The 27,720-nt window shown below is 43.1% G+C and overlaps 1 protein-coding gene across 2 annotated transcripts in view; it reads right to left on the bottom strand.

The window, feature by feature from the left end:
* Positions 1–22,715, bottom strand: part of frem3 (Fras1 related extracellular matrix 3) — a 30,673-nt gene extending 7,958 nt beyond the window's left edge. For both annotated transcript variants that reach the window (XM_071521550.1, XM_071521551.1), the window contains exons 1-6: positions 17,687–22,715; positions 17,179–17,268; positions 4,984–5,130; positions 3,435–3,665; positions 3,177–3,302; positions 2,621–2,872 (exon numbers count right to left, since the gene is read on the bottom strand). In XM_071521550.1, the coding sequence (XP_071377651.1) occupies positions 2,621–2,872; positions 3,177–3,302; positions 3,435–3,665; positions 4,984–5,130; positions 17,179–17,268; positions 17,687–22,715 (5,875 nt within the window). The remainder of the gene's footprint in view (positions 1–2,620; positions 2,873–3,176; positions 3,303–3,434; positions 3,666–4,983; positions 5,131–17,178; positions 17,269–17,686) is intronic.
* Between the last annotated feature and the right edge of the window lie 5,005 nt (positions 22,716–27,720).

The following is a 27,720-nucleotide window of genomic DNA, read 5'->3' as shown; positions in this document are numbered from 1 at the left end:
AGTGCCAAAGGGTCGAGGAGACACCTGAAGAATAAGGTGTGTGTGCATGTGTGTGTGTGTGCATGCACAGAACATTGCGCACAGGGGAGGGATGTTCCCAGTGTCTGATGATAGAGCAGCTGATAAGCGCTATGGAGGGGGGGGGCATAGACAGAGAGGCAACCTTCCACTCTGCAAAGGCAGAGGGCAAGAATTCAGTCCACTGGAACACATCGTCAATTCATCTCTCCTCACTCCCCTATAAAGCCTGTGATCAGCACTCTCTTACAGATCAACTGATAGAGCTGCAGATTTAGGTCTTTTTTGATAATCTCATATATTCACTGTTGCACTGAGGGTGCACTGAGGGTAAAAAGCTGACAAATGGCAGAAAAGTAAGAGATAGAGAGTAATTTATAGTGTAACTTATTGATCCTTGAACAGAAATGCCAGATCTGGTCCAAGGGTGGTTTCGAAGTTGACTGATGCCACAACGGACAACCGCTGCCGAGGGAAGGATAGCTGGCACACTTTCAATTCCTCTCAGCCACCAAGCTAACTACTTAGTATCAAACGGATGAGCGGGAGATGTATGGGGAAACGAGTGCCAACATGGCAACCTTAAAGATCAGTAGGAGGAAGAGCCAGACAAATAACAATAGAGGCTTGATGCTGGCCAGAGTCCAAACCACAGGTTTACTCAGCCAGGCAGATGGCTTTACACACACACACAAACACACACACACACACACATACACACACAAACACACACACATTCATCCAGCTTTATGGAGGGGGTGTTACTTCAGGACCCACCAAGAAGTGGAGCCACAATGGAGGTTTACATTGAGGAGTCTCCTCTTGTCTCTTTACATGTCTGGGAATGTACACTGATTATTTATACATAAAGTTCAATTGTACTCCAGTTCCAAATTGCTCGGGAGGGAGGCTTGCTGTGTGAGTGTGTCTGTCACTACAACAAGCAAGTCCAGGAAATTAGCCTTGGTGAATGGTGGGAGAGATGGAGGAGAGGGACAGCAGGGTGAAATGAGTCAGGCAGACTGGCTGCAAAAGAAAAGCCCAGAAAGGCCTCAAGGAATTTACAAATTTTATGCTACCATTTGTCAAGTTTGTTGAGACATGTTATGTTCTTTGAGGGATTTCTATGTGAAAATCAAAACAGGCAGTGACCAATTTCCGATAACAAAGTTTGATTTATAGTTTAAAAAGAACACGTTCCTCCTCAAGTTGAAAATGGATCTTGAGTCTTAGATATCTCCAACACAAATAAGCTCAACACTGCACTGAATACCATCAAACGGAGGGACAGAGTGTAAACATGCCTGTCATGTGAAATCCCTGCACAATACTCCCTGTCTCTCCACCACCTGCCTTTTGGTTCCTGCAGACAAAAGGATGCCCTCTGTTTCCCCTTGTGCTCCACTGAATGCCAATGAGGAGGGGGCAACTCTGGAGCACAACATGTTTATAGTCCTTTTATCTGTCAGACAGGGTATAGGGTAGTGTAGCATAACATCGGCTGAAGTTGCCATTCTCTCTCTCAACACCTGCCTATTGTTATCTTGTTTGCAGCGGTCAGCGGCTTTAACAGGCCGGCAGACAGACAGCCAAACAGACAAAACGACAGACAGACACACAGGCAGACAGACAGAGTATACTGGATGATGAAGTGTGTAAACAGAAGTGCAGCAGTTGGACTCGGGCAAGGGAAAGGGTATGGACATGGGAAACACTATAATGCAAATACAGCATACAGGGCTTTGGTCTTTGTCTTGAGGGCTTTGCTTATGGCGCCATGAGTGCACTTTGGGTGGATTAATGATGTGCAGAGACCAAAGTGGCACAGTAGAGCAGGGTAGTGCATCAAAGGAGCATTGGGCAACAGGATCACCCACACCTGCCACCGCACAGTAAACGATGCCACCTTCCCTTGACTTTGTATTAAGTAACTCATGAGTCAAAATTAGACTTGCATGGCCACACTAGCCTTTACAGCCACAGAAATCTTAGAAAATCTTGGAAAATCTTAATTTTGATCAAATATATTTATAGTGCAATGCAAGTATAACATCCCATCATGTGTAAATAATTCCATTGTTTGGCCTTTGTCATGCACTGGTGACGGTTGCCTAGACAGAAATGTTTACATTCTGCACTTATTTTGCACTGGATTGAATAATGAAACGATGGAACGAATGAAACAAAAAACTATTGTGCCTATTCATAGTATTCTGTTAACAACAATAACAGGTGATTGTAATAAATAAACAGGTGATTATAATCAAACGACAGCCACAGCCAATTAACTGTCTATACTGTAAGGCACCATATTGGTAGGACATGCATGTGACATCATGGGAATACTATGAAGACTATCTCTGTTTTTCCATTTGATGAAAAGGCATAACTCAAAGTCTGTTGGGGTGAGCATGTGTAAGTGTGTACAGCAGTCAGCATGGTCTTGACTGTTGCTTTTATATAAAAGGCTCAATAAATGAGTTCAGTTAACAGTACTGATGATTTGTTGATGACTGGTGATTATTGAGCTTCAGTGGTCAGACTGTTAACTGTGAAGTTCCCGCTCTGCTTCAACACTGCCATAACCAGCCACTCCACTCACCGTCATCGCTGTCTGCCAAGATGGTGACCTTGGCGCTGGGGAAGCTGGCGCCCACCTGGCCCCCCATGGGCATGCTGAGGGTGACATTGAAGCTCTCCTCCTCCTCGTACAGCGAGTCGTCGATGATGATGATGCGGCAGAGTTTCTCGCGCTCGTCCTTGTCAAAGCGCAGCACGCTGGTGTGGTCCTCAGGTCGCGTGATGTAATCAGAGTAGGACAGCACAGTGCTGGGTATGGTGCCGGTGGCCGTGGCTGAGGATAAAGATCAGATAAGATGAAACTTTACTGATCTCTGTGGAGAAATTAGGTTATTGCAGCAGCACTGACCTAATTTACTCACTGAGAGTTGTCGTTTCAAGAAACATGATAAAAGGACACATCTGATATCTTGTCAGTATCATTCTAATATCAAATGTGAGCTTCATATTTAACTATTTGAAGTTTTTGATGTGTGGTCTCTGTATGTGCCATTTGAATGTGTTTTTGTGTAAATGGCTACCCAAGGTGCTATCCATTCTTTTAGAGAGAATGGTGACTAAAGACAGATTCGCCTTACCTTGCTGAGTGTAGCAGACAACCATGAGTTCCTGGCTGGCATCTCCCGAGCGGCGGACTGGCACCAGCAGCTCTCCAACATCCTCCTCGATCTTGTACTCTGCCTGGGGGATGAACACAGTCGACTCTGGAAGAAACCAAGAAGATGAGTTATTTTGTGTAATAAATGCATTTATCAATAATACATTCATTTAACTCTATGAGGTCTACAAGAGGTCAGGGTTTATATGTTCAAATAACTCAAACATCAGATTCCTACCATCTCCAGGGTCCACGATCTCCACTGTTGCGGTGTCGGGAAACTCCAGCACAGCCATGACTGGGTCTGACAGCTGTATCTCAAAGGTCTCAGAGGTCTCAAACTCCTGGTCTGTGAAGATCTTCACCTTCCAGGTGGCCGTGGTCTGGCCAGGGTTGAACTGGACCTGCTTCTGGGCCTTTCCGCGGAAGTCTTTGTCTTTCTCGGCTGTGCCATCCTTGGTGGCGATACCTGAGGGCAAGGGAGGGCAAGACTAGTGTTGTACTTCAGTGGTAATGTTGCAAAGCATGGAGTAATTATCCCAGTATTTAGACAATGCATATCATATAGAGACTTACATAAAGCTGAAGTGAGCTGATACTATAGTAGTATGTTTCTGCATGATCCGAACCCACAGAATAATACAACAGATTTTGTGAGATTCCTGTGCTTTATACTAATTTAAAATCTGTGTCAATGCCATTGTTAATTCACTGACATGGCCTTCTTTGTTACTTTTTGTTCCCACTATCCTCTAAGACAGTAATAAACACAGGGGCATTATGTTATTATTGCCTCATTGTATGCCAGTGTTGGATGTAGCCAAACAGACCGACATGTTGACATTACCTCGTGACCTTTACCAGGAAAGGTCCTATGTGCTCTCAATCAAACCACCCTTTTCACAGACAGGACAGGAAATGGAGCCCCATTCAAACAAGACAACAGAGGATAGGCGCCGTTCAGGACGTGACTATTTGGCTGTGAGTGCGGTGTTTTAAGTTCAACCACGGGGGTAAACTGAGGACAATCCTGTAGCCCTAGCAGGAATCAGCATAGATTTTCAGTGAGAAGGTTAGCTGATGTTTTATAGCGACGCTGCCCTTGGCAAGGTAATAACAGATAAATACAGTCTAAAGGAACTGTTAAAGGGGTAATAATTCTTTGACAAAATGACAGTTTAATAAGGGCATGTTGTCTAGTCTTGTCATCCTTCATATACCTGCCATCACAGCTATTAGTGATAGGTAGCGAAAGTGCTATTAGAGGACTCCAGATCCTTGCTCTAACTGGCAACAAAAACTCTTCCATTTTACAAAAAACTAAGGGAGTTGAGAAACAAAAATAATAAGCTAAAGTCAATACAGTTCATGCATAATTAAGGTTAGTAGTTATACAGTTATGAAATAAAATCAAGTTATGGTAACACTTTACAACGGTCTTATTCCAGTGTGTTAACCTATGGAAAAGTATTGTAAGTACACAGTATTACTGTATAGGTACTTGATGAAAATCTCCCTGATACATAATGTACTTGCAACAGTATAACGCACCATTATCTTCATTAAAATGGTGTTGTTACACTGTTGTAAATACATTATGTATTTGGGAGATTTACACTTTTCCATTAATATGAATTCTATTATAATAATTCCATTGATACACAGGTATATACACTGGAATGAAGCCATTGTAAAGTAAAGTGTTACCTAAAGTTACTGTATTCAATTCAAAATCCAATGAGGAGCAAGTCCTGACGGATGCTAAACAAAGGACTGTCAACACTTACTGACGAAGGAGGTTTCCCCTAGGTAGCCTCTGCGTTTGAGCGTCACCTCCAGGAACTTGGCATCCTCATCCACTAAGTAGTACTCCTTCTCCAGAGAGATCCAGGCCCAGTTGAGCCGGAATGGCTGAGGCTTTAGTTTGTTTCCACCTGGAAGAGAGAAAGCTTAATACACCAGCACTTCCTGCAAGAGACCCATCCACTGCACAGTACAATAGGGAAACAATCTATTTTGCTCATGTTAGGAGCCACTGAGGCATCTCAGCTGCTATCCGTTTTGAGCTCAAGGATAAAAGGAATCAGAGAGGGGGCATTTTAAATTGGGAAGGGTAACATGATAACTTAATACCGGGGCTTCCCTAAACCCCACTTGACTGGGCCCAAGTGTTGCCTTGTTTCTCATTTCCTCCTTTTCTCATCCACACTCTGTCTCTCTCAACCCCTCTCACTCTTTGTCTTTTTTTGCAGCCTTCTTAGCCTGAGCTCAGGCTCTCCCCTCTCAGCGGGACAGAGGCAAAGCAGACTGAATGGGTCAAATACAGACACAGATAAATGTGGGCTACTTATGGAAAACACCTCTCATCTAATATCTGCCCCACTCCTCAACCCAAAACACCCCACACCCTGTCAGTCTCCCTCTCTCTTTTTCTGTTTCTCTCCAAGAAGATATAGCTTAATTGTAAGCCGGGAGTTATATGGTAAAATTTCAGGGCCAGAGTGAGAAGTGAGGCTCCTTTATGCTCCATTAGTGACCTCAAAGGGTGATCGCAGGGTCACACACACACACACACACACACACACACACACACACACACACACACACACACACACACAGTTATACTTAAGTCACTTTTGGGGTATTTACATAGACTTACATTCATTTCCTGGAGACTTACCCTAACCCTAACCATAACCACTACTTGCCTAAACCTAACCCTAACCCTAACCTTAACCTTAACCTAACCCTAACCTTAACCACTGACCCAAAAATCAACTTTTTACCAATTGGAGTCACAGCTTTTGTCCCCAACTGCACAAGCCGTCTCCAATCAAATGGTCTTAAGTTTGGTGTGTGTCCCTGAAAGTGACTTAAGTCATACCACACACACACACACTCACACACACACACACACTTATAATTTGGACCTGCAACACTTTGTGAAAGACTCTGTGACAGTGTTTAAGGTTTTCATGGTGTAGGTAATTAAGTTGCACAGACCTCAGTATCACCTGAGAGAAAAGCTGTGCTCATAAAACACACATTTGAACCGAGTGCTCGACATGAATCAGCTAAAGCTCCCAGTCACCTGCCACTGATCCGCGGCTACAGGCCCAATCCTGCCCTTAATCCATACTATCTCATGACTCGTGTAATCCTTCAAACGAAACCTGTCAACTCTCTCTTGGTCATTGCCTTGATATTGGCTGCTTCAGAGATGCTTAAGTTAAGAGTTCTGCTGCATAATCCCAATATTTTTTTTTTAAACGACTGCAGCCAAACGTCCAAATGTCTTATCCTTCGGTCTGGCATGCCCAATGACCTGTGGCTTTTGGTGTGAACGGGCAAAGTTCAGTGGACTCTTTGGATTAGGGAGGAGAAGGTTGTGTCTCTTTGGTTTTGCACTGCTGGTCACAGTGAGAGGGGCCTTGTTGACCTAACCCTGCTAAAGATGCTTAGTGGAGTAAAGAAGCTTCAGTCGGTCAGTTTTATGAAGAAACATTCAGCAGTTTGATTTGCCAGTGTCAGGTGTCAGTGGATTCTGTTTTTTTGTTTTGTCAGGATTAAATATTTGGTGTGAGACATTACTCAGAAAGTAAAAATACTGGACATCGTACCAGCCAAAGGAGAACTAAAAAAGCAAACGGTACAGTCTAAGGAAAACAATAGCAAGGAGCTTCTGCTTGTCCACACAATGAGCCAGCATTGAGCTCATTTTTGCCTCAGTGAGGGAGAAAGGGGCTGCGGTCTTTCTGCTATGTGGCTGGGGAGAATGAAAACACTGGGGGGTTGAGTGTGGGTATTCAGGATGGGATGGGGCCGCTTCCTCAAACCCACATGTCAACACCGAGTCCCGAGCGGGCTAAGCCACAACAAGGCCAAACCACACTCACCAAGACGCAACAGCATGTTCAGATTGAATTGATGGAAGCAAGTGGATTTTAAGGGACATTGACAGTGTTGGGTCATTTCTCTCTGCTTGCATTAATTACCTGAGAGGTGTTAAAGGAATAGTTCACCCAAAAATGAAAATTCTGTCATCATCTACTCACCCTCATGCCAGTTGAAACACAGGTGAAGTTTGTCCATATAACACACAGGGAGGTTGCCAGCACAATTCCATAGCAGCCTTCTCCAAAACAACTGAAGTCAGTGGGGACCAGTTGTTCAGAGTTCCAAAAAGACGCACGCACGCACGCACCTATTCCCCTAACTTAGTCTACCCCTTGTTTAGGACAGGAGACATGGAATTGCAGTTTTCATGGAGCCCAGTGGGCACCGCTAACCTTGACCATGCTCAGGTTTCTGAAAGTCACGGCTAAAAATACAGGAAACATGTATCATGTCTGTTTCTGCCTGTCCCAAATTCTTCCAGGGTTGATAAATGATCAATATATAAGATGGGTGTCTTTGCTCCCTTCTTCTGCAGTAACATGAGGTCAACTGTATTCTGCTAAATGATACTGGATTGCTTCACACTTCATGAATGGGCTCCATGTGGAACCTAGTGGGAATTGAATCTTAATCTCCACTCAGAATGCCCTTATTTTACCTTGCTGGAAAGTTAAACAAAGTCTCAGACAGACCACAAATGTCAAATTGTTTTTGTGCGGGGGAAAGTGTTCCCTGGCAGCCTGCCCTCTGTGGAGCTGATATAAGGAGAGGCTTAGTGAGTGGCCGTCACCAAGGATTATCAAATGAACACGGCACAGACAAAAAGCTCCCTCTGTTTCGGCGTCCGGCAATCTGGCAGCTATGGATTTCTGCACTGCTGCAAGCGGTAGGACATGGAATACGCTGCTTCTCTGAACAAGGGCAGAACACAGGAATACCATTGCTATCGTAAAGGTTGCTGGAGTATATTGTACTGACTAACAGACATCTATGGTGCACAAAAATGTGTTGGATTGTAATCGATTCAACAACAGTGATGAATGGAAAACTGCAACCCTCTATCTAAATTTCAAAGGGTGAAATAAAGTTTATTTTTTGAGGTATATAGTTAGTAATCCTACACCTAATTTTTTTTAGAATACTGTCAAGGAGTCAAGGATAATAAATGAATACTGATCAGATTGACTCTGATATCCTCCTCTGCTACAGTTAAGTGCTCACTGCCTGACTTGAGACATGTTCGAAACACAGGATTGCAGTGACCGATTGGAAAAAGAGCTGATGAAAAGTATTCTCTTTCCATGTCTGCCACAGTGCTACCTGATATGTGGATGTGAAATGGAGGCACAGCTGTAATATGACATAAGGGGTCAGCACCTCATGACTAGATGGTCATCCTATGGCAATATGGTCAGTAATTTATCCATGAACTAATCATAATTTGCTTGAGATTGTTGTCAGTGTCACAATTAAACATTATCTTAGTAGGTGAATACAAAAACACATAGAGTGCCATTTTTCATGAATAACCAAACCCTTCATAATTTAATGAATGTCTATGACACATTCCAGCCTCCAGGACCGAGGAAGTCAGCATTACTTCAGACGTCCTTTGTGATGAAAATGCGTTTAGCTAAGTGACATCTGCCATTTTCCAAGGCCTGTCCACTCAATGGTTTTATAACACTGTGGGGTCAACAGGTGCTGCTCTTTTGCTGTTCCCGGAGTACAGGAGGCTGCTTTTTGTCCACAAGTATAGGTACCGTCGGTCTATTTCTAAATCCCTCTCTTATAAATTTTATCATTTTTCCCAGCCCTTCCTCAGTCTTTCCAATTTATTTCCATGCGTGTCATTCTCGTTTTACCCAGACATACTCACTTTCTTAACATTTGACCGCAAAAAAACAAAACAAACCGTCTCTCTGTTTTATTTTTCAAATATTTGCCAGTAACATAAATTCAGAAGGAGAAAAACAAGCATAACAGTTTTCTGGCTGGAGCATCATAAAGCACAGAGGTCTCTCCTCTCTCTCTCTGTCCCAGGAAGCCTTCCTTCCCGCCAGACTTCCAGATTATGGGGAGCAGAGTGACAGCTGTACTCCACCCACCTCCTCCCCCGCAGTTCCCCTTCTTCCCTGTGTCGGCTTTGTTCGCTGAGGGGTTGAACAACTGAGAGGGACAGCAGGCCACAGTCTGGGTGGGCCAGATCTACCACCATGGCATGCCTCCCTGCCTGCCTCCACATTGTTCACACCAGTGCAGGAGAAGGGAATTGGCCATTCTCTGCCTTCTATTGTATCTGCTGTCAAATATTGTGCCTGGAGCTGGCATGAATCTCACCAAATCAAGAAAGAATCAAGATGCCAAGACTTCCCAAAAAGTGGTTCCTGTAGGGCATTGCTTGAACTTACACTATGCTTCAGACAGGGGGGGGGGTCTTTTTACTTGGTGAGAAATCTTCACTTGAAATCAGCCATGACAAATTAAAGACCTGTGAGGCCTATATAAAAAGTAGCAAAAATAGAAGTCAAAATGGCTGTTCTGATGCCTGTCTGGCGTTAGACCTGATTTATGGTTTAATTTACTGCAATTTTAACGACAAACATTTAGCCTGGCTATCAAATCCGGTGCATACTGTAGCTGCCTGGGTCAGCTCACATTTCCATTAGCTTTTCAAACTGACAATCATCATAATTTCTGCTGGGATGAAAAGTTTTATAGGCTACACGTATTTCTAAATGTCCCTGTTTTCAGCCCCTTAATAAATTAGCCATAGTGTGATTGATGCTAATCGTTGGCATGGGCAAGGGATGTATATCACAGAAGCACGACTGACGTTTTCATGTTTTTGGACCTGAGTGAGATCAACTGGATGCCGTCCAGAGCTTCACAAGCTGCTGCCTGACTTCCTTAAGTAACTCACACCTTAGGTAGCTAGCTAGTTGCCCATTTGGACTCCAGACTATACCTACAGCAGCAGCTTCAGGTTGACAGTAATATTTAGCTGCTCTACATGAAGGAATTTCCATACTGACCCTGTAACTGTAAGCTCTACTGAGCTTACCTGACCTGATGACCGAGCTTGATGATGTACATACAGTTAGCAACAGGTTTTCAAATTGTTAATCAGATAACACCTTGATTATTGGGTGTGATGTGGTGCAGCCGGTTATCAGATTATTGGAAATCTGGCTACAGTTGGTATCAATGTCAAGAAACAGAATGCTACAATACAGCAGAGGAAAATGTTTTGAATGTAGATACACTATGTGAGCAAAATGACTCAGCGAATAGACTGAGTGCTGCTTATAGAATTGAAAGGTATTCAGCTAAGTCAGCAAACCAACCTCAAAACATATACAGTGCAGTATGTAGACTCAATACAGTAGTCTCAAAACTTTCCCCTGTGCCAGCAGCCTTTCAGCTCGTATTTACATAGCAGCGCCACACCATACATAGATGCATTGGGATAGTGGGTCACAGAGGAGATATCATTGGAAAGGGAGGTCAATATGAAGCTTTGACGTCTAACAGCATGATGCAAGGAAGAGCAACCTACTAAGAATATCCTCATCGAGTGACAAGCATGAGGACCGCTATTATTACATTTCTTCATTAATCATTCCACTGATATAAATACTGGCCATGTTCCATTCAGCTATGCCTGTTATTTGAATATCAGTATGAGTTTAAGCATTCACATATTGCCCATCAGACAATTGACATGCCAAAAGGTGATGTAGAGCTATAATTAAGATTCCTAGGTTTTCTGGAAATACTCTTTTATTTTTACATTTACATTTAGATGGGTATAGAATGGGATTTTTCAAACAGCAATGGCTTAACTTAGCTTCCTCTGCGCGTTCCAAAGATTTCATGTCAAGAATGCTGGATGAGGATGTATTAATAACCCTAATCATGTCTTCCGGACAGCAGCAGCATGTGCTGTAAATCGACACATCACAGTGCCCAGATCCCAGTTTCAGGACAGTGAAGTGATCTCTGCAGGATGTTGCAAATCATAATGTGACAGGGTCTGAGACTCACATCCCCTTTGACCCTTGCTTGTCACTTGGCATGGCGACGCAGACACTTGCATCACTTTGGGGAAATCTAATAACATAGCAAATGTGGTACTGGGAATCTTTGGCAACTATGCAGTGTAACGCGATTGGGGGAGGGTGCAAGAAAGAGAGAGAGAAAGGACACAGATAGGGATTTGCAAAGCCCATTGTCCATACGCCAAAGCAGCACACACTGATGTCATGTCATGTAGCCTGACAGAAAGATTAAGTTATAGAGAAAACAAGAAAGAAAAGAAATGGACAAGGAAAGGAACAGTGAGAGAGTAACTCAATGACAGCTTGGCTGGGGGGCAGCAACAGCTTTGCCATATGAGAGCAGATAAGAATAACCGCTGCAGCCATACATCATAACTCCCCACCCAACCACCCCTCCAACCACCATAAATCAAGGCCAAAGAAGGGGAAGTAGGACAAAAAGAGAAAGAGAGAGACAGAATGAGGTGACAGAATGGATTAGTGAAAGGGATGGGAAAAAACTTGACAGGAAAGAAAAGGAAAGAGATGGAGAAGAGGTAAAAAAAAGATGAACATGCCAAAGAAGAAGAATGGTGAAAGCCTAACGGGGGCTTAGGGGAGGGAGAGGGAGTAGGGGGGGAGAGGAGAGGAGTGGAGGGGGATTGAGAGGCCTCAGCCTCTTCTAGTCACAGGGGGCCCCAGCAGTGGCACCATAAGCCAGTAAATCTCCCGGTGACTGTTGACACGGGTGACGGGTACGATCCGAAAACACAGTTAGGAAGCAGGGGTGTAACATGGCTGTGAACGACTCGAGGCACTCGAGTCAGCACACAGACCTACAGGAGGAGGCTCACTGAAGAAAACTGACTCGACCACGTCACCTGTCTTCACCATACAGTGGAACCAAAAGCGTTCAAATGAGTAAACATACATTTAACAATAGCGCACACACACATACATTCCCTAGTTGTTTTTCATTCATTTTCCCTTTCTTCCTTTGCCCTCGTTTCTGTTGTCTCGGTATCATTGCTTTCCAGCCACGCTGCAGAGCAGGCACCTCCTCAGTGGAAGTCTCTGGGTTATCGTCTGCCTATCTGAGATTGGGTTGGATTTCTGCGGAGCTGGGAGTGGGGGTGACGGAGGGCTTTGAAAGGGGATCCCCCCCCCCACCCCACCCCCCTGCAGCCTTCCCTCTCACATACACACCTGTCTGCTCGGGATACCACTCCACTTCCAGGGCCTGCTGTGTCTGCGGCCCTGGAGTCTGGAGTCTCCAAGGAAGTGCATTCCTCTCCCGGCTCTGAATGATCGCATAACACTCGACCCACCGCAGTCTATGATCCCCTCCCTCCAGAGCTGGAAAAGTATATTGTTGCTGTTGGAAAAGTACAGAGACCGATTCAACTTATCTGAATATAGAGCCACTGTTCTTTCTCTCTTCTCAATCGGCTAATCAGTGCAGTTTGATTACGACTCTGGTGAAATCTTAGACTGTCTTGCGCCTAAGATTGGCAAGGATAGGTGGCGTTTCATGAAGACCGCTACGCTCCAAGCTCTGAGGATCTGACGGACACTTCCCATATCACCCTCCTCCCTTATCTCTCTGCATTTCAAGCAAGCGAGACAAAAAGGAACAGAACACTACAGACGTCTGAACAAGTCTGACACTAAGTAAGGGCTTCTTCTCGTAGCCTGTGGCGCACTAGGCCTATGCCTGATGGACAAGGATATATGTGAGCTGTGCATCCACTTGTAAAAACAAGTATTTATTGGCTCAGTATTCCACACTTTGAATGGCTGTAGGGAGTTTCTGACCTGATCACTTGCATGGTTATTGCTTTTCCAATAGAAATTCTCAGCAGCCGGAGAGAATGACCCAAGCTGAACCACCGTTTGCATTTGAGGTCACCGGCATATCGTGTCTAGACAGTGAAGTTTGTTCTTCTAACTACAGCGACAATATTTACTGAGAATTCATCGGTCACAATGACTAAAGCAGACTACTAAACCTTATGAAACAAAGTGGAAGTGTCTCATTAAATATTTTTGGAGACTTTTTTTGGTATTTTTGTCAAAGTTGTCAAAGAAACACATCATTCACACAACATTCAGGCCAAGGTGTGCAAGAGGAGGCCCATCTCTCCTCATAGGGTATCTGGAGGTCAAAGTACAGATTTGAAGATGAAGTAATAGAATTCCCCAGCTCAGCTCATTCATCACTGCTCCTCATATCACCTCCCACGGCAGCTCTCACGCTGAAGCTGTTAGACCTCTGAGATACGGGTCTTTGTGGGTCATCAGATCATCAGGGGCCATACGCATGAATCTTCTTTTAAGATTAAGATGTCTTAGCTGGGTGTTTCGTTTAAGATAACCAGAGGTAAAGGTGCTCAGATCAACTTTTTGGGAAGATTTCTATGCTGAGATAATGTATAGGGATGATAAGGATATATTTAATGACATTGTAATATGTGAATTGTTGATCTTAGCAATTCCCTAAAATGAAATAGATTTTTTTTTGCTAAAATCATGGGAAGTGTCCTGATTATAAGGATTTCAAGGATTGTAAATATAACTACATAGCTGAGCTGCTACAGTTATTTCTGTTGGCTAAGAATATTCTTCATTTTCAAAATTGTCTCCTTTTTTTGTACCTCAATATTAGTAATTCTGGGACAAATTAGAGTGAAATGGCTACACTACACTATCATATCTATTCATTTATCTGTGGGTTGATTTATTTATTTATATATTCATTTATCTGATGTTTCTATTTTGGGTATTTCCAGGCTCATGGCTCAGCTGTGACTGATTTATGCACCTGAGACACATTCCTGCCATTACGTGTCTGTGAAGGGGTGAGAAGTTAAACAGGCACTCCACAGGCCCTCCCTCCGGCTCCCGACTAGATAGAACCACACTGGCTTGGAGGGCTACTACTGACCACCAGGTCCGCTCTGAGCGTCCACTCCTGACCTGTCACTAGGACGCACTCGTTACACAATCACGACAGCCACACTTCAGCTGTGCCAAACCCGCCACACACATACTGTCGTGTACATACCACTTTCATTGTTGACCCCTGCAAGTCTCTGATTGAGATCTTACTGTATCAGCAGTCACATACACACACATACAGTGTTTTAGTGTTTTAGTGTGACCCTAACTGCTGCATCGCTGCCTGTCTGCAGTCACAGATTCCCCTGACACACATGTTGAGAAGGGTCTATGCCCATACATATTGATATCAGATATTTGAAGGATATGTTTATGATCAAGGGTGTGTGTGAGTGTATGTGTATGCGCTTGACCCACTTGTGAAGAAAGATCAGTGCATTGCATGTAGCGGCAGGTACCTTTTAAAGACTGCTAAGACCCTTAAGCAGCTGCCCATATCAGTGCATCTGAGGGCTATTTCCTACCTCCAGGTCACACTAAAGCCATGCTATGCTTAAGAACTCAGTTAGCTAAATTGTTTTGGAATGGTATGTCTAGGCAACACAGTGATTAAGCTGGATTTAGGGAACAAAAATCATTATCATTATCCCTTTTCTCTCTCTCTCTGTCTCTATCAGTCTAACTTGCTGAATCTGTTCCCCTAATTGTGAGAGAAAATACATTCAATGGCCAACAAGATCCTAAGCAACAGGGAAATAGCCAGGGAGCAGCCTCCAGTTGACTCATTTCCACATTTCAAAACTATGAATCTTATACATTTATGTTGCAAATTTGTTTTGTTGATTTCAGTGTGAACTGACAAAATGAATTCATTAAATTCAATTAATTCACAGTTTAGGATTATGAAAAAGTTTACTGTAAACAAAGTAGACCAATTTCAGTGGATAATCTTGGGTGCAAATCCCTCCAAACCCAGAGCTTTGCTTCCCACACAAGCAGCTCACCCACTCAGATTCATTAGCAGACTGGCTGACCATCAGAGCGCTCTCAGCCTGCCCCTACATGTCCAGGATAATACCCTCACCTCTTCTTTGTCACTGCCTCAACACTTCACATTAGTGATTCACTGGTCAGCTCACCTTACTGTTATCTGTTATTTGATCTTTGTCCAGATGTGTGTGTGCATGTGTGTGTGTGTGTGTGTGTGTAAAGGTGTGCATGTGTACGCGTGTGTGTGTATGTGTGGCTGTGCGAGTGTGCATATGCTCGCTCATGTATTTATATATGTGTATGTTGTTAATTATATGTATGTGGTGGTGTGAGCCCAGTCTGTGCCCTCTGCATGTGAACCATGGTCAGGCAGAAACAAGGCCATCCTCCAGCTGGAGTGATGCTTTATGTCCTAGCCTGCACCACTGCACCTAGTTCAGCTGAGCTGGCTGGAAGCTTAAACAAAGTGCGACAGCAAACAGAGGGGACTTGTGAACTAAATGAAGCCCTTCTGTTCCCTTCCTGTGGTTAGACCTCCATTTACAGGCAGAAAGGCCACAAAGATTTATTTGCTTCAGTCAAATGAATAGGTGGCATAAGTCTCAGATATATTTGAATATATTGTGTTATCTTTTTCAGTCACTGTCAGAACAACCAATCCTCATTCAAACCAAATTATCACCTGCTTCACTTGCAGTCTGGGGAGAGAGTTAATTACTAGGTCCCTTCTCAAGTCAAGGCTAATATGAGAGGTTCACTTTGGTGAAAAAAGACAGCAATTTGCAAAAAAGGCACATCCTTCTAATCCTCCCTTCCCAATGGACTTGATGATGGTATTGCCACTAACACGGTCTTCAATCCTGTATAAACTTTCCCTGCTGCATCAATTGCATTTCCAAACCTAAGTTTGTTTCGCATTTTACAGCTGATGTTAAAATAGCAAAGCGCGTCCCACCGGTTTCATTTTATTGCTTTGCATTTGCTCTATTTGTAATGCGGTCAAAGTCTTTCAGGACCAAGCCACAAAACAAATCTAAATTGCAGCATTTATGCAGTACTGTATAAGTCACTGTCGTGTCTGTACCACACATCTGATTCATGCTTCATGATTCACTAACAAAACTACAGGACAAGTACATGCACACAGATACTTTAAGCTGAGAAGACCACAAGATTGTCATGTTAGACATGTAACCTGTGGATATTTATGACATTTAAAAAGTGAGGCTCATATGACATCTGACCAAAAGTACATTTCCAAGGAATATAAATACACACAGCTACTGAAATCCAAAGCCTGTGGGTAGAGCGCCCCTAGAGAAGGAAAGGAATGGATCTTAGTCAAAATGCAGAGCACCCTATCGGATGCTGATGACGTGTAAAACAGAAAATAGGGACTGAAAAATAGAACTATTTAGTTTGAATCCCTTCCTCACTGAATGGATTGTATAGATATTCCTGGTATTCTTACAATCATAACACTCACAAAATACATTTCCTTTTCAGGAACCAATAATAACCAGGACTTTAAATTCTCAGCCTACTGCTTTCACACAATTTACACACTTGCAGACAAACAATGAAATGTAACATTTTCTGGATATTCAAGACCAAAACCTCATGCTACTGTTCGGGTGAGAATTTAAAAACAAAACAAAACAAAAAAAAAAACACGGAAACTGAATATGTTTATATGAAGAATACCTTTACACGTTTGGTTTCATGGTGTCACCTCAAACACGTGGAAAGGGGACCTCTGAAAGCACTGAAAAGTACCCTGAGGGAAAGGACCCTATTGTTCATTAACAATAAAGTTTAGAGTTTTATTCATCGTCTGGTAGTCACACCTCTTTCACTTTTTACACAGCCATAGTCAGTGTTCGGCCCAAGTCCCCTTTGACCCCTGTCCTTTAAACCTGCTACCCTTTCCAGTGGGGCGAAAAGAGACGGGGGCTCTATACCGGCTGTCAGTCATGGCCAACTGCCTTAAGTCTTTGTGATGCAAACACTTGGGAGACTGACAGAGAGCAGGAAGTTTTAATTTTAAGGAACCATTAAAAGACAGATAAAGTCTAAGAAAAGCCTAATAGTAGTAATGGGCCCTCTATGGTGTCAATGCGCATGTGTATGAAATATTAAATATTAAATGATTCCTACCTTTGTCTTCAACAGTGAAGTAGAAGATATCACTTGTGGCGTTGCTTCCATCCAACAACACATAGCAGATCTTCATGTCATCAATATCAGCTGATGGTATGAGAAACATAGGAAGACAGAGTGTAAGGTGAAATCCTCTACACTTGCCAAGGTAATTGAGAGGATTAGCCCACTTTTTACAGAGCTTTAGTTACAGGCCTCAGGCTTCCATTTAAATGATGTGAAAGACGAAAGAAGTTTTTAAAAGGTCAGTACTGATATTTTACCAATTCATCCATCAGAATATAGAAATATCTGAAAATCATCCTCGTTCAAACTATTATTATTATTAGTAGTAATCATTATTCCTCCACATACATTTAATATCTATGATGCTATGTATCACACTTATGACAACATTCCTTTATTAGATATCATTAAAATCTTACATAAGGTATTAGAGGATGGTAAAGTTTCATTTTTAAATCCTTTTTCACTTAACAAATTTAATGGTGTGACGTTCGCTTACCTTGTGTGAAGGTCTTGATGCTGTCATTGCCCAAGGCGGTGTTCATAATGAAGCCATGCAGAGGAGCCTCGGACACGGTGTATTTCAGGACCTTCTGGGCGCTGTCGCGGTCTTCGGATCTAAGGGCCTTACTGGTGATCAGGAAACCCAGGTGGCCTGTCTGGAGGACCCTGAGTGAGGCTCCGGCCTTATTGACCACAATCTGGGGGACACCATTGTCCACTGTGTTGATGTGAATGGTCATCATCTGGGGCTTGCGTGTCTCATACACAGTGTCAGGAAAGACGTAAAAATCATTATGTGTGCCGTCCGTGACAGTGAAGGAGAAGCTGTCTTCATTGGTCTCGGTGCCGTCGTGCTTATAGGTGATAAGGTTCTCATTCAGGTCTTGCTTGGTAAAGGTAGTGATTGGTTGGGTGTTATTGAAAAGCAGCTGTCCGTGCACTGGCACCTGGGTGACTATGAAGCGCAGCAGGTTGTCTGGGGTGTCCCGATCCTCAACCGTCAACTCAAATGGTGTGATGAGCTTGGTTTCTCCCTCTCCTACAACCAGTTTGTGTATGGTCAAGACAGGTTTCTTATTATCTACATCAGTGATGGACACTCTGAAGGTACGGAAGACAGGGTTGTAACCATCTGTCACCTCAAACTCAAAGCTGTCCATCTTCATCTCATCATCGGAGGTGTGGATATAGTAGATCTTGTTGCCAGCAAGCTGCAGTTGGGTGAAGGTGGAGATGGGAACACCTGGGTGGTCTGTGCTCTCTAGATGGCCTCTGCTGGGGGCTCGTGTGATACTAAAGCTGAGGTATTCATCAGGACTGTTGATATCAGTGGTGCTGAGGAGGTCAGTGGTAAGAGTTACTCTTCCTCCTTCTTTGAGAGTTACACCTTTGTTAATAACATCCGGAAAGACCATGTCAATACTTCCAATGTTGATGTAAAAGTAACGGTCAATAAGGGGATTGATGCCATCTGTGACATCAAACTTCAGCAGGTCACGAATGCCCTCTTGGCCTGTGTGCACATACTGGATGAGCTGTTTGTCAATTTCATTCTGTGTGAAGTTCATGCCAAGGGTGATATTGCCAATGACGTCACCAAATTTGGTAATACGCTGAAGATAGCCTTGGCTTGGGCCATAACGCACAACATATGTTAGCTCTTTGTCTTCAGAGTCAAGGTCGGTGGCCTTCAAAACCTTGTTACTGATGACTTTGGTCTCTCCGATCTCAACTTCAAGACCATCATTTATAGCCATTCTTGGTGTCTCGTCATCAACAGGAATAACCATGATAAGAACTTTTTTTTCCACTGTGTGTTTTCCATCTGAAATCCTGATTTCAAAGCTGTCCTCTTTGGTCTCTGAGTCATCATGTTCATAGACAATGTTGGATGCCTCTTTGATCTGTTCCAAGTTGAACTTGTCCACAGGGATGGTGCCAGTGCTGAGCTGCTGAACGATTGTACCATGCTTGGGGTTTTTGATGATCTCAAAGTACAGCTCGTCTCCAGGGATATCAGCATCAGCTGCATTCAGGATTGGTGTGTCGATGACCAGACTCATGCCCTCCATTACCACAAACTCACGGATAAAAATTTCAGGCTTCTCATCATTGGCTGGAATGATGACTATGGGGAAGAAGTGCCGTTCAGAGAAGTTAATACCATCTGAACAGCGGAAGGTGAAGCGGTCTTCCACAGGTTCGACCCCTTTGTGGATGCTTTGGACATAGTGGATATGACCAATGCCAACATCTTTGATGCTAAAGGCAGTGATAGCTGTGCCTGCCCTAGATTTCTCAGAGCCTGCGGCTGGGGAGATATTCTCCACATAGCCAGATGTTGGTTGGACGATGATGGTGCACAGAATATCATCATTATCTGTGTCAATATCCTCAGCTTGGATGTGCTCCAGAGTAATGACATTCTTCTCCCCTTCCACTACTACAAACTGCTCTCCAACACTGACAATAGGTGGAATACTGTCAACAGGGAGAATGGTGACATGAACTCTCACACCTTGGACCTTGTTGCCCCCGATGACCCATTCTTCTGACATATCGGACAGGGTAAGGTTGAAGGAGTCATGTTCTTTGACTGGTCCAATTTCACCAGATGTGTGAGCATACACCACCCCCCCATTGATGATGTCCTGCTGGGTGAATCTCTCAGCGGGGGCACCATTGACCAGGATCTCACCTAACCTGGGAGGCTCTTCCACGATGAAAGTGAGCCTGAGGTCATCTGTGTCTTCATCACGGCCCTGAATGACATTGCCTGTAATCTCTGTTGCTCCATTCTCCAGTACATCAATGGAGGCTCCAAGCAGACCAGCTGGCAGCATAATAGTGGGGGCCTCGTCATCAACTGGCTCAATGGTGATCTTAATGATGATGGGTACCTCATGGAAACCATCACTCACATCAAGCTTGATGACATCGCTGAGGGATTCCTCACCACTATGGATATAAGTTAGGCGAGCATTTGCTATGTCTTCTAGCACAAATGTCTCGCCGTTTGACATGTCAATCCCCAAATACTGCAGCTGCCCATAGCGAGGAATCTGGGTCACAGTGAATATGATATTTTCATCATCTGTATCTGTGTCTGTGGCGTGCAGTTCTTTCTTAGTGATGATATATGTACTTCTTTCCATAAGAGTGAAGCCTGTGTTGGTGATGAGTGGGGGTTTGTTGTCAACAGGCTGCAAGAAAATGGTGAATAGTCCATCTGCTGAGTTACCAGCAGTGTCTTCCACAACAAATGTGAACTGAACAACTTTTGGAGTGATGCCCAGTTCCTGGTCAGGAGGCTTGTAAGCCACTTTGTGGTGATTGACCTGGGCCTGTGTAAATTCAGTAATGGCAGTGTCAGGGCTGTCAGTCAGAACGATTTCACCCAGGGGGGCTGGGTTGTTCTCATCCGTGTCAGTTGGGGACTTAGTGATAGTGTACTTCAGATCCCTGTCATCTGAATCTAGATCAGTGTAATACAAAAAATTCTTCTTGAAATGCGTCAGCTCATACTCTTGGACTGTCATGTGAAGGGTGGTGCCTGGATGAAGCTCTGGGGCAAGGTCATCAATAGGATGGATTTTGATGGTGAATATGTGTTCGCCTGATTGATTAGGAGGGTCGTTATCATCTTGGACACGGAACACAAACTGGTCAATTACAGTGGTGATGCTATGTGGTCCAATATGACGATAGAACAGCTTTCCATCAAAAATATCTTGCTGAAACCATTCAGTCACCACCTGCTCAAACATCTCATCTGTCTCACTGAACTTCCAGAGAGAGGGGTCAGAGGGAGGCTCCACTTGCCTGAGAAGTAGCTCCCCTACAGTAGAGTAAGGGGCTTCCAGGATAAACTTAATGGTAGAGTCTTCTGAATCAATATCTGTGGCACTCAGAATGAAGGGAGAGATCTGCATAACTTCATTCTTGAACAGCACCAGACCAGTGTTAGCATTGATAATAGGGGGCTCATCGTCGGTGGGGGCAATAGTGATGGGGAACAAAAACTCTACATCATTACTGCCATCAGTCATTCTGAAAATAATGTTGTCACTGTAGGTGTCACTGCCATCATGCTGGTACACCACAATACCGGCATCTAGATCAGCAGCTGTAAAGAATTTCCTACGAGCTCCAAGCATAGTCAATTCACCATGTTTTAAGCCATCCACAACAGTAATTCTCACATCGTCCAGGTTATCCTCGTCACTGATCTCTAAATTCTGTGAGCTGGAGAGGGCTCGGGACTGCCCTTCAAACAATAGCTGCCCTGTATTTTTGGTTGCTACAGGAGCCAAGGTATTCATAGGCTTCACCACAATCATAAAAGCAAACGTATCAGACACAGCACCATCGGTGTCTACAATTTCAAACTCTAGCTGGAAAATCCTCTCTACATCTGAGTCCTCTGAGGGGGGCTTGTAGGCTATTTTAAGATCTTTGATGTCTCTCTGATAGAAGGAGGTGATGGGCAGGTTCTGATCATCTGTGCTGATGATATATCCCTGCTGAGGGCCCAGGGGCGAAGTAATGTTGAAAATTAAATCATCTGGATCAGATTCAACATCTTCAGCAGCCAGCATATCACTTGTAATAGCTGTCATCACAAACTGATCGATCTCCATCATCATCATAGCTACAAAGCTGGGCTTTGGAGCCGTATTTTCTGCACCCTCTTTGATTCTAACCATCATCTGGAAATGCTCTTGCATTATGGTGTTGCCTTCATTATCCTGCAGTTCTACCATCATTGGAATATAGTCTCTGTTTGGTGAGTTGGTTTTAGCGGTGTGCTTGTAGCGAATGCCTTGTTTAACAAATTCATCACAGTCAACCATTTGGCCATTGGTAGAGTTATTCAAAAGTGTGCCATACCTGGGGAGACCTCCGGCGCCGACCAGAGTGGTGATCTTACACTGTGTCACACCTTCCTCATAGGAAAATTCCAGACCCTTTTTGTCAATAGGGTTGCTGTTGCCATTGAGCTTTTCGACTGCAAGGGGCATATTCCTGGTGAGGATCTCGAGCTGTTGGAAAACCACCTCCACCTCCAGCATGAAAGGGATGATAACCGTGTCCGTCTGGGAGTCATAACGGAGCTGCAGCTTCACGCGATCCTTGCTGGGACTCCGAGATCCCAAATGAGTGTATTTCACCTCATCTGGTCCAAATGCACAGGGGAACTTTTTAGGGGTCAGCACCCCAGGTTTCTGGGCTAGTGGGTCATTGTCCAGAACTGTGATGTGACAGCGGTCACCAGGCTGCACTTCTGTTACCAGGTCATTTATAGGGTCCAAATACACAGACCTCCCAAATGGTACTCTGATCCCATTGTTAGCAATGATGATACTGTCTTCATTAGGTCCAGATCTGTGGTGATAGAGGTTAGCTGGGTCAAACGGCTCTGCATCTACTGAGGCAAAGCAGAAGCCTAGAGCAAACATAACAAGGAGGCATCTCAAAAGTGCCCGTGTTTTACAAAGTCTGGAACTTTGCAGACAACCAGCCATATCCACTGCTAGTTGCCTTGCAATTTCTTTTAGAAGTCAGCAGCAATAGGCAGATTCCTCTCCCCAAAAGAAAAAAAAAATACAGAGAGAAATAAAAAAAATCTGTGATAGTTGGGGCCTTGAATTCTATCTTCTGTGTTCTCTCTCTGTTGCTATGTGGCCACACAGACACAAGTGTAGTGAGTGCTGTGGGGCTGTGCAGGTAATAATGAAACAGTAGACAGTGACAGCCGCAGACTCCTCCTTCTGTCAGCGCGGGGAGGGAGGCTCCTGCCCCCATGGCTAATTTAAGAAAGACCATTGGACAGCCTGTGAAAGTGCTCCCCCAACCCGCCCTCACCCTTCTCTCACAAAAAAAAGGCCAGATCCATGAATTGTGGGGGAAACATCCATGCAGTAATCTAATTTAATCTAATGTAGGAGTATCTTTACTGTCAAACAAAGGGAGTGTTATTATCTTTGACTGGAATATTCTTTTTTTGATCTCTGAATCTGTATTAATAAATTGCTTCATGGTTGCTATATTATATCACAGATTTAGTAACTACATGTTTTAGTAGTGTTGCTTATTGTCTACACATCACAAATGGATGCCATGTCATGAGGCTACACTTTATTTATGAGTAAGTCTGATTAAATTCGAGAAGTGATGATTTCAGCAGTTCCTTGAACATTACAAGTTTTACTATTTAAATTCACGGTGCACTTAATAATTGATTGTGCACTGAACTTTGAGTTTCTCATTTAAAGTCAACATGCATTTTTTATTGGAATATTTTTGGAGTGCATGGCAAGTTTTATGAACCACTGACAGTGGTGCCCTCTATTGGGTAACTGGATAAACAAGGCTGTCTTTGACCCATATTTCTGTCAAAAACATGTTAATAAACAAAACCGTTTTGCAGCATGAATAACATTATTATTAGTTACATATCAAATGAAGAACACATGCATTGTGCAAGTTGTATAAATAAAGCAACAGCAATTATCATGGATAGCAATCACTTTGCTGAAGATGAGTTTGAATATTAATTAATCCAGACAAACAAATTCCAAAGTAATCTGCCTAGTGGTTCAGAAGTCTGTTTGAAGTCAGCTATGTGTTCTGATCCATCATCACTGATCTGTGTGGTAATTTCACATAGTGCTTCACGTGAACAGAGGGTTCTTTAAGGAGAGCTGGGAACCATGTTAATGAACCATGCCATCTCTTATCATAGTCCCATCAGAATTCCCTGGTCAAGGTCAAGTCTGACATCCCAATACTCCCCTCTGCCATAATCCAGTGGAGAAATCCTAATGGGACATTATGGAGTGGCTTTACACCTCAACCTCTTACATCTCTGCCAGAACTGATATGATATGACTGATATGACCTAATGCAGAAATTTAATTTAATATTAGATTGGATTACTTTGCTTGTTTGTTATATATTTGAGAGAATCTAGATTAAAGAGAATCAGCATGGATATTAATTCTTTATTGCAACTTCAACTACTAAAAAAACCCTCCAACATTTACTGTAGCCAGCACAGTAAAAATGAAACAATGCAAATACTAACACATACACAGCCTCTCTGACAGGGTCCTTCAAAGGTTTCTGCTCTGTTCACGAGGCAGAGGGCCACTGAGGTCGTGTCACTGGGACGTCCCGGCACCGCAGTGTCCTTTGGTCCCACACAGAGCGACCAGCACCTGGCATCAGCTGGCAGGACAGGTGTATGGACACTGTCTGGTCTCACACACAGAAAAAAACCCACAGCAGGTCAAAATATTACTCAAATACTGCTCAAACAATACAATTACATTACAAAATGATACATTTACAAGAATACAATGGAATTTCTTAGCATGCCGTATAATGCATGTTATTGTTACAAGGAGATCATTTTGTTAAGGGTGTGCTTAAAAATGATTTACTGAACATATATCATATTATTTGATAATCTATCCTATAAATTGTTCATAGAAAGTCCATATATGTTGATAGCAGTGAGGCTAAGTATCAGATTTAAAATCATGCAGTATCCAAGTGTGGAAATCCCCTCCCTTATTGTGACAGAGTCTAGTTTAACTGATGACAAGACATGATGTAGGCATTGATGCCAACACATGTGGTATTTTTTGCCAAGCAAATGTTCAAAATACAGTCCAAAAGATGCAAAGAGATCTATCTTAACTGTATAGGTAGATGTATGAAGGAAATACATATGGGAGGCTCCTACTGCAGTCATAGTGACAAAGCATAACATGGAGAAATTGAGCAGTCATATTTTGGATGCGGTGAGAATGTGAGAATGTGCGCTCAGTATGGTGCACAAGGTCATGTTAAGATAAAAATACCTAGTAGCCTTTTATGGAACATCGTTTGAGTTGGGCATGAGGCTCGATGAAGCGATCCATACGCATTGCTCAAACATTTTCACACATCGTTTCTCAGTATTGCAGTACTCTGAATGTTTGATGAAATGTTTAGGTTTTATTGCCAGTTATGGGACAATACTGTATTATAGAACAAAGCACAGTAGCCTACATAAACTGTGTGGGATATCATGTTTTTTTCCAAGAATATACTTGTTAATTCATTGAATCAAGTACTGATGAAATGTGCCTATGATCTATGAATCCCTCCAACGCAGAGTATGCACAATGTGAAAATCTTTTGTACTACAGGGAGATATTTATAAGGGTGCCATTAAACAGCGGAGAGGTGACGTGATTAAATCTGACACCTTCAATAACGCAAATGAAAATAAATGGTTCTGTGTTTATTGGAGATGATGATGACTTTAGGACAACACTGTGTGGCACTTAGCAACCTTCCTGTGACAAACGCCCCTTAGCGTGGGCTGAATAGTGAGGATGCCATTAGCGTCCAAACATTCTGTATCGCACTTTTCATTGCATCCCCTAAATAAATCTTGCCCTCCTCACTCGGCCAGCCAGGAATGAAAGGTGGGGGGGCGGGGGGGAGGCACACACTGCAGGGTGTAACTATAGAAACAAACACACCAAGCTTTTTATAAACTGTAACTCCTGGATTTCATTCACTTTGTTCACATGGTAAAGAAGCAGAATATGATGACCTATGGACTGAAAAAAGGCAACTTACCTGAACAGAAAATCTTTTGGTGCGTGGATCTCCTAAACAAGGAGTCAACGAGAAAATGCTGATATTGATGAAACAGTCTGCCTTAACTACATCTCCAGCTATAAGTTAGTGGCTGATAAGGAAAAGAAAACAACTACTAAATGCTTCTTTTCTCAAGCTGCAGCACAGTATTCACTGAGCCTCTGTCCAACTTAGTGAAAGTTTCCCCTTCTATTGAGACTCGGTTTTAATGAGCGCCTGAGGTAAACAGAGAGAGAAATTGGGTAGAGGCCAGGTCCTGCTGCCCAGGATCAGCTCCTCATCCAGGGAGCAGCTCATGATGACAGCAGGCCTTAATGACCTCATGATGGATGGAGAACAAAGCCCAAGAGGATCCTATCCCTCCATCCCGAACCGCCACCCAGGGAGATAGAGAGCAGGATTTGCTTACTTTCCTCCTGGTGTAGTTGTTCTTTCTGTCAAGGTGAAGCCACATTCAGATCCAGTTCAACCTCAAAATAGCATTTTATGCTGCTTTGATGCTACTCTCCATAATTTTACGCTCTTTTTTAAGCTCTTTTATGGCACAAATACTATAATCTAAAGAAACATGTTTTCCTTAAATAATACAGAATGCCCTATCCAAATGATGTGTTTTGAAAAAATGTTTTTAGTATATCAATATTGTGGTTATACTGTTTTTTCCTTTAGTTGAAACAACAAAAATAATGAGGACAGAACTGTCTTTCCTGGATTGGACACATTCTTTACAAACTAATAAATAAATTGTTAATTATTGCTTGTGACACCCTAAACGAGCCAGGCTGCAACAGTCATCAATATTTATCATCATATGGTACAGACAGTAACTATAACCTCAATTTGAAAATATGATATGAAATGTAAGACTTTAATCTATGTCTGTTTGATTAAATAGACAATTTAACCGTGTAAAAAATTGGTCAGAGAATATGATTTAATGGTCTTAAATGATGACAACGTACCAGAACCCTGCACAAGAATGCAACGGCAACACCAGCAGCTTTTATGAATGCTTTGACGCAGTTCTGGCGATCATTCTTTGCATTCTGAACATGTCCATAAGGCTTATCACTCTTGACCGTCTCAACCCTGCTGAATTATTCATATGCTGCTGATGAACGGTGCAGTCCAGCTGTGCAGGACACTTGCGGATGTGCATCACTCACTGTCGTGGGGAGGAGAAAGTGTGTGTGTGTGTGTGTGTGTGTGTGTGTGTGTGTGCGTAAGGTCACCTACATGTGTCCCGCATCAAAGCCACCCTGCTAACAGACACAAATTACCATGTCAATGCAATATTGACTGAACTGGTGACAAGTTAGTGGTAAATATTCACCACATAACCAGAAATATAATAATTTCATTGCCTTGACAAACAGTACTTTCAGTATATGTATGGATTCTAGCACTATATACGTGTAAAGCTCAGTGTAAATGAATGAACACACTCACAATGGCTGTGCTTCCATAGTTACATGAGAATGAGTTCAAGTCCATTATCTTGCTACATTATCAAGTAAACACCGTAACACATCCGCTTCAGGAGCTTTGCACTGAAGGATTACACACATTTTATTACAAAATAAATGAGCGAATTGCGGAAATGACTGATGTTCGTGTACAGCAGCTCAGTAAAGTAACTTTGTCAAGCAGATTCTTTAAAAACAGAAGGCCTTGACACCAGAGAGGCCATACTGTTACCCTACTCACCCCTGATAAACTCCTTGTCCCCTTAGAATAGCCCAGAAAAAAAAAGTTCCCCCATACATTCTCTGTGCTCTCACACTTAGCGCTAGTATCCCAATCATCCGGCCTGTTGTAAATATACACAGCGTATAAATAGAGGATACTGAGACCTAAGACATTTGGATCCAG

This window comes from Centroberyx affinis, unplaced genomic scaffold (genome assembly GCF_046629955.1).
Source record: "Centroberyx affinis isolate AG114_WGS23_722 - 3 ecotype Tasmania unplaced genomic scaffold, CSIRO-AGI_Caff_v1 ptg000898l_1, whole genome shotgun sequence".
Lineage (NCBI taxonomy): Eukaryota > Metazoa > Chordata > Actinopteri > Beryciformes > Berycidae > Centroberyx > Centroberyx affinis.
Note: the sequence above shows the minus strand (reverse complement) of the source record. Positions and strands in the feature narration are given on the sequence as shown.